The sequence below is a fragment of the Eurypyga helias genome, unplaced genomic scaffold, assembly GCF_000690775.1.
Source record: "Eurypyga helias isolate BGI_N326 unplaced genomic scaffold, ASM69077v1 scaffold28588, whole genome shotgun sequence".
Lineage (NCBI taxonomy): Eukaryota > Metazoa > Chordata > Aves > Eurypygiformes > Eurypygidae > Eurypyga > Eurypyga helias.
Window position 1 is genome coordinate 1 of NW_010266722.1, and position 7,935 is coordinate 7,935.

Consider the following 7,935-nt stretch of genomic DNA (forward strand, 5'->3'; position numbering starts at 1 on the left):
TTGATGACATCCAGGGATGGGGCACGGAATGTTTGGAATGCATGAAGTCATACTACCAAGAGAAAAGGACTAGATATGAGCTCAAGCTGCCCATTCAACAGCCGCACTCCTGTTTAGCAGCACTTGGTCTTAGCTTTCAGTTAAGGGGTGGGATCCAGTCTCAGCTCTGAATCCAGTGTTCATGTTTGCAGAGCATGTGCAGGACCAGGGCTCAGCGAGATCTGGCTAATCGGGGTGCTCAGAAACCTAGTGCGAAGGCAGTGTGTCACAGGGTTGTCAGAGGCTAAGTGGGGAAGGTTCAACAGGCTCCTCTAGAGATTTGGCTAAGAGAGGATGCTCACACTGATCTGGGACATAATTAGGGGCGCTCTGCACAGAGCAGGGGAGCTGCAGAACTACTGAGGAAGAGGCAAGCTAGTAAGAAGTGAGTGATCTGGGCAACCCTGGGACTTGTCCACCTTTCCAAACCTTTATGTGTTTAACCAAGCTTTCTGACGTTTGTCCTGACTCCACAGATCAGCTTCTCTGAACATGGGCGTTGGTCTGGAGGGGAGAGTGGGAGAAAAACCATTCTTTATTCCTGAGATGTACAGGCAGATATTTTGTAGTCACGTTGTGCCTGGGGCAGGGGTTTGGAGAGCTGGTTGATCTTTTAGTATTTCCTAATCAGAAGCAGGTCAGCAGAGGTATTCAGACACAGGCGTGCCAAGTAGAGCTTCGAAGGGACTGACCCTGGGCCTGAAGTGATTCCTCCGGCAGTTTGTTTAGTTGTGCTGCGGGTTCAAGCACAATTCTGTCTTTCAGGGCTGTTCCCAGCTGCACTTACAGGGATCAGAGGTGCGGCTGTGGCCCGCAGGTGGCCCTTCCCCTGGAGCAGCCACAAGTGTTCCTGATGAAGGAAACAAATGCTGACATCCTAAGATGTAGCATGTTTTTAGACAGGAGGCATGGGCATGTACGTGTGTGTGGCTGTCAGCTTGAGGGCAGCTCTGGAAGCCTGATCATTTTTGTAGCCTTTTGTAGGCAAATAGCAGAGTTAATTGCTATCTTTGGCACATGCATCGGCAGCATTTAGCTGAGCCCTGAGCTCTCTGCTATAGGCTTAGCTTTTTCTTTCCTACGCTGAATATGTTGGCACCCAGCATGCCTAACATTTTAATGACCTATCTTCACACTGCTGGCAGTCACTGCATGTGTAAGGTCCTACTCTTTCACCCCTTTCTCCTCGCCCCAGTGACATGATACTGCTTCTTTTTCCTTCCTACTGTTTGCTGTCCCTTCAGCAATGACTTTAGCTTTAGGTCTTTGCCTGTCTTCCCCCCTGATGGACTAAAACTCCGCACTGGTGTCTTGTCCTGATAGCTTCTGCCAGCATTTCTGCTTCCTGCTTGGCTTCCCTTTGGCTCTCTCCTCGCTGTGTCTTAAGAGGGCCTAGGTATACAGAGTCTTTTCAGTCTGACTGCTTGCCTTCCACCAACCAAGAGTGTTAGAGAGACCTTCCAAATTTGCTTAACCCGAGTGTGTGGTGGATAAGGTGCTACCCTTCAGTAGGAGCAGTATATTCTTTCGAAGAATGTTGTCTCCAGGACAGGAAATAGCATATTTTTCAAGGCTTTTTGTTTGTACTTAATGACAGGCAATATTTCTTTACGCAGGTATGTACCTATTGGCATTATGTTCCTTGTTGGGAGCAAGATTGTGGAAATGGAAGATATTGTGCTTCTGGTGACCAGTCTGGGAAAATACATCTTCGCCTCTATTCTGGGCCACTTCATCCATGGAGGAATCATTCTACCACTTATTTATTTTGCATGCACACGTCAAAATCCGTATCGTTTTCTCTTAGGACTTATCACACCACTTGCCACTGCTTTTGCCACTTGCTCCAGGTGGGTTTCTGTGCTTGTTTGGGAATTATAACCTGGTTACGTTTGTCACTGTAAACTGGTTATATCCCAACACCAAACTGTGTTGAGTTTTAGGTGTGAATATTGTTCCTGAGATTGCAAAAAAAGAGTTGAGAGTCTCACTGCTGCCAGGAGCCTGCCACGCAGCACCTACTGATAATTAGCTGTTGAAAACAATTCCTCAAAATATTGGGACTGCAGCATGATGCTGAGTTGGATTTTTTTTGGGGAAAAGGTGAAAGTATTTGCCTTAAAACGATCATGCCAACTGTCCTTTCAATTTTAAGTCAAGTGAGGGTCAATAGTGAGGGACCTTGTCTTGAGAAGTTTAGTTCTCCAAGTTCAGAGGGCTTTGGAACAAGTTTAGACTAATTTTGCAGAAGCAAAGCAGACTGATTAGCTGGTGCAAAGGGACTTAATGTTACTGATTTCAAAGATCTGGCCTGATCAGCTTTTATTTGTCATCACCAAGCTATCAAGCATGTAATTTACACTTCTCTGAAGGGGCAAAGACCCGATCAAATATCATAACTATATAAAATCATTTCAGGTCATCTGCAAAAGCAGATGCATGTCTGTCACAGGAGCTGAAGTACACGAAGCAGAAGATTTATGAATAGACCTGTGTAGTTTATAATGCAAGAAATAAATTGAACAGTGATTTTTTTTTTTAATTTTATCTTTATTATTATTTGTCTGTTCTTTTGAGAAGGTACTATTGAAATGTTAACAGAGGTTGCTGTTGCATGTTGTGTTTATATTGGCGTCTATTGGTGTATTTTTCTGGTTTGAGACTTGATCATTCCACAGCACTGTTAGGCTGCATGCTGTGTTAAATCATGAGTTCTTGCTTCTGGGAGACTCGTTATCAGTTATATCTGCATAGAAGCAGATGATTAAATACACAAGACGAACAAGAAGGGTCCCTCATTGCTATTGTAGAATCACAGACTGGTTTGGGTTGGAAGGGACCTTAAAGACCATCCAGTTCCAACCCCCCTGCCATGGGCAGGGACACCTTCCACTAGATCAGGTTGCTCAAAGCCTCATCCAGTCTGGCCTTGGACACTTCCAGGGATGGGGCATCCACAGCTTCTCTGGGCAACCTATCATGACAGAGATGGACTGTAAAACGTCACCGTTGTCTTGACAAGCATGTCTGCAGCATGTTAGAAACGTGAAAACCATGAGACATTGACTTTCTACTCAGTGCACACTGATGTTTGATGTTTGATTTTCCCCTACTCTCTGTTTCTAGCTCAGCCACTCTCCCCTCGATGATCAAGTGTATTGAGGAGAACAATGGAGTTGACAAGAGGATCAGCAGGTTTATCCTTCCTATTGGGGCAACTGTAAACATGGATGGAGCTGCAATTTTTCAGTGCATGGCAGCTGTGTTTATTGCTCAGCTGAACAATGTTGACCTCAACCCTGGGCAAATCTTCACTATTCTGTAAGTCGCTTGCTATTGCAACCACATCCTTCTGGCCCCCAGACATAATTCAAGCCTGTGGTCTCTCTGTTAATACCTAGCAGTTTGCATTCCACATCTCTGACCTAAAGCTTGCAAATTGCTATGAAACATAATTATAGGGTGATTAAAGGATGGAGTCTTTCAAACTTTTATAAGATTTGCCAGGATCTCGATTTAATAAAAGGTGGAACCTGGAAGGGGTAATTGAATTCTGAAACAGACTTTGAGCTGTTCAAAGCTGTTTCCCACACGAAATTCCTCTCCTTCCTTAAGCATCTTGCTCCCCCACCCTCCACTCTCCATTAAGCTGGGTTATTGAGGCATGCTGCTCTACCCAGACAGCTACACCTGATTCCCTCTCTGGATCTCTTGGAAAATCCTCCCGCCAGCTCTTCAGTTACTTACGTGTCAATCTCATACTAAAGACTCTGCTCCTGCTTATCTCTGCCCTCCCTACCATCGCTTTGCAGGCTTCCCAGGTCAGACCCATTTTTATTTCCCGCCTGACTGCTTTGCTCCATTATCCCCTCCACCACATTAGTCCTGTCTCCTTCTCTAGGACTCTCTCTCCTTTGTGCCTGGAATATCCTCCCATGTCTCATATCCCATAAAGTGTCATTCTTTTCATTTCCCTCCTCAAAATCCTTTAAGTGAGGATCCTATAAGAGGTTCTAGCCCCTCACTGTGCCAAAAAGCCATAGCTATATCCACCAGATGCCTCCTGGCAATTTTTTTTCCCCTCCCTGGCCAAGTTTTATTTCCTTCCTTACTGCATTTCCCAATATGCTGTTTGTCTGTTTAAGGCAGGGCTGGGGCACTTTCTTCCTTGCAGAAGGCTAAATTAGTCTTTCAGGATCTCTTTAGTGAATCGGGTGTTAAGCAGGCCTGAGGATTATGCAGTGATAGCCCAAGGAAAAAGCAGTTGTGGACATCTGCACACGGAAAGGCTTGCGGTCCGTGTCTATAGCCTATGCACGGCATGTTTCCAGCTCCTAATTTAGGGTCCGTGTGTGAATGCAAACGAGACACAGAGAAGGATCAGTACCCTGCATGGTAAGGTTTGCCTTTATACATCTGGGGCTGAGCGATGTACTCAGCCTATTTGAACTGATACATGGCTTTGAAATGGGTATATTAGTAAGGCAGCAGGATATATTTGTGTTGGCTGGGGATTTTTTGTCTGAAAAGGCAATCATGGTGTTAAACACAGAGCCACTGCCTTGGTACCTGCTGTGGATTAGTGCTCTGTACCCGTTACTCTGCATCAGCAGACAGGAAAGGGTTTGCCTGGGAAGCAAATGATCTGTGTGTCCCATGCTTGTATGTAGAGTTTGTTTACAATTCCCACAGCGGGGAAATGTGGGAGCTAAGTGTAGAAGGGGAGTGCTGCAGAGCTCCTGCTAACTGGGTACGCACATCGATTTGCAGCGTGACAGCTACTGCATCCAGCGTGGGTGCGGCTGGGGTGCCAGCCGGAGGAGTCCTCACCATCGCTATCATCTTGGAGGCCATCGGACTTCCGACCAACGATCTCTCCTTGATATTAGCGGTGGACTGGATTGTGTAAGTACTGAGGCCATGCATGTCCTGCTGTTGCATGACATGTAGCTGGAAACGTGGGGCAGGGTAGTCAAAGTTGCACAGTATACAATAAAGCCCTACAAGATACGGCGTCCCATAGGACAGATGACTCTTGGCAGATGATGGAAAAGGTGGTCCCTTCTCAATTCAAGCAGTGAGTGTGCTAAAATCCCTCTTCAATATTTTTAGTCAGCCTTTATTAAAATGTATTTCTTCCTGGTTTCAATTCCCTTTAGAAGGATTGTTAAAAGTTTATTCAGAAGGTGTTGATATTGCTGGAAGTCAGTTGGCCAGTAGGAGGGAAGGGGGGAAGAAGGAAAATGAGCCTGAATAGTGGTGGAAGTCCTCCTTGGTCACATGTGGGAAGCATTCAGAAGCTGTTACCAGCTAGTGTTTGAACTATGTCTGTAGTCCAAGACTGGTCCGAGCACCAACACAAGTGTCACAGAGAGATGCCATGCATTGGCAGGCGGGGACACAGGGGGTTTGTGACACTCATCACAGCTGCGGGCGGTGTCACGGCTGGAACACGCTGCTGGAGTCACAAATTTAGTACACAGTATTATCACCTTTCCTTTGTGTCTTCTGGGAAAGAGAGAAGTCAGACCTTTTCTCACCTCCTTCTCTTCTTTCCGAGAGCCATTCCCCTCCTTGAAACGTGAAAGATTATCTACTTGCCCAGCTCTTACCCCACTTCTCAGCGTGGTTATGTCCTTGTTAAGGCCTAAATTTACTTTCTGTACCACCTAAATTAGATTAAGGAAAGCCTAGAAAATTTGGTTTGCTTTAAGTATTGGGGACCCACCCACAAGTGCATGATAAGTGCAAATGCCACGCACAGGTGATTTCTTACAGCTTAGAGGAGCCCCATGGAAAAGGGTGTCAGCTTTTCCTTGAACAAGCTTGGCTGGCTGCTCTTTTTCAAACACTAGATCAAACTGAAAGGACTTCTCCAAGCACTCCTGAATTACAGCATGCTTAGGGTTTAAATGCTAGTGAAGTCAGCGTGATCTGATAATTTAAAAGCATAATATGCTCTCAAGCCATTGGTTGAAGTTGGGTGGTGGGCTGAAATGGCTGGTCAGTATGGGTCAAGCAATCTGAATCCCACGGGGATTTTTTCCCAGTTGGTGGGTTTCTGGATAGTCCCTCATTTAGACTGTACATAATCCCTCTGCACTGCTTTTTGGAAACACCGGCCTCTCTGTGTAGGTGGTGTACTTCCACAGCAGATGTGGAAATTAGGATGCCTGAGGACACTTTTGAATTCCAGAGGTTGGGGAAGGTGACAGCTGTATTACTTCCCACATCACGCGAGTCTGTGGAACATAACTGTATTCCTACAGCTTTACTGGGGACATTGAACTCTTTCTTGCTGTCACCTCTTGGGGATCAGCCACCTCCAAAGGACAGGAGACACAGGCAAAGCACTGGCTAGCTTTTTGTATCCCATCTTCCTCAAGGACTGCAGTAGTAGCTGTGGTTTCCCCAAGGTGTACTCACAAGTGCCTGGAAGCAAGAGTGAAAAGCTTGCCTTTCCTTTCACTCCGCCTGCTCTCAGCCTATGTCATGCTGGCTGCCTTCGTTTCAAAATACGTAGCATCCCTCTGTGATCAACACTTGTTCTAGTCAAGGAACGCAGCGTTGTGGTAATAAAAAGGTGAATGAGAGAGGGACGAGTTCCTTGCCTTATTTTAGTGGCAGCCATTTAATTACCAGAGAGAACCACAGTTACAAGTTGAGCACATGTTGAAGTTGGGCTGCAGAATGACTGACAGAAGTCTCAAAAGGCACGTGAGGAAATTGTTCTTCTCTGTGACCCATAAACCTCCTCCATTAGGCCCTGGGACACAGTAGTTTTGTGTTGTAGGGTCAAAGATTAGGACAGGTTGCCACTAGCAAGAAATCCAGAGAACACAGCCATCTGCCTGCTTTTGGAAGAACTCCTTAAATAGGTGTTTGGGTTAAAGTACAAGTGTCTGTAGTTTAAAAAAGACAGCTGGGTGCTGTGATTTACCTTCTGGATAAACCCAAATTAAATTCCTGCTCTGGACTCATTTGAAAAATGCTGGCCTGAGGAAGGGGAAGAGGAAGGAGGTGGTCTGGGCAAAGAAGGATGCCTGATGAAGAGTAGTACCATTGCTGCAGCCCACTGAGACACCAGAACCCACTGACAGCAACGGTTGGGATGACCTTACACCAGCTCTGGTGCACATTTTTCGTTCTGAAATGGTGATAATTCTGTGGAAAATACCTATGGTGCAACATCTCCCTGTCTAGCTCTACTGATGCTGGTGTATGAGCAGGGGTGAATCGGCTCCCCTTATTGTGTTGTAACTCTCTTAAGCTAAAAGTCTGCTGTTTTGTTTTTTGTTTCTGATCTTAACCAGAGACCGGACCACCACAGTTGTGAACGTGGAAGGGGATGCCCTAGGAGCGGGCATCCTGAATTACCTGAATGAAAAAGAAAAGAAAGACAAAGAGCAGGAGCTAAAGGAAGTCAGCGTAGAAGCAGTTGCTAACAGCAAGTCTGAAGGGGAAACATCGCCTTTGGTAACCCACAAAAACCAAGTCTCCAGCACAACCAGTACAGCAGACCCTGAATCCAAGGAATCAGTATTGTGAACTAGAGGCCGTTCGTCAACACACGTCCGAGAGGTGGACCGGGGACTTGCTAACGCCCCTAGACGTTTGCAGTGCTGACAAGGGCTGGATGGCTCTTGAAAGATTGCAGTTCCGGTCTTTTTGAAATATGCGGGCCTGGGGAAGGGGAGGGAGGTGGGGTGGGCAGAGAAGGGGTGCTGAGAAAGAACACTGGCTTTATAATAGTATTTTGATAATTGATACCTGTACATGTATACGTGCTGCACGTGCACGCGCATATACATGTATGTGAAAATCATGCCATTGAGACTTCTGGTTTAACAAGACTTCTGCTAGTCAAGACTCATGGGTCAGAGATGGAGAAGTAAA

The 7,935-nt window shown here is 46.0% G+C and overlaps 1 protein-coding gene across 1 annotated transcript; it reads left to right on the forward strand.

Moving 5' to 3' along the window:
• Positions 1 to 1,655: 1,655 nt before the first annotated feature.
• Positions 1,656 to 7,931, forward strand: SLC1A4 (solute carrier family 1 (glutamate/neutral amino acid transporter), member 4; the record flags this gene model as incomplete). The annotated part of the gene is made up of 4 exons (XM_010157204.1): positions 1,656 to 1,889; positions 3,166 to 3,360; positions 4,810 to 4,944; positions 7,353 to 7,931. Coding segments are annotated over 4 exons (799 nt in total), but the record flags the coding sequence as incomplete, so codon positions are not given.
• Between the last annotated feature and the right edge of the window lie 4 nt (positions 7,932 to 7,935).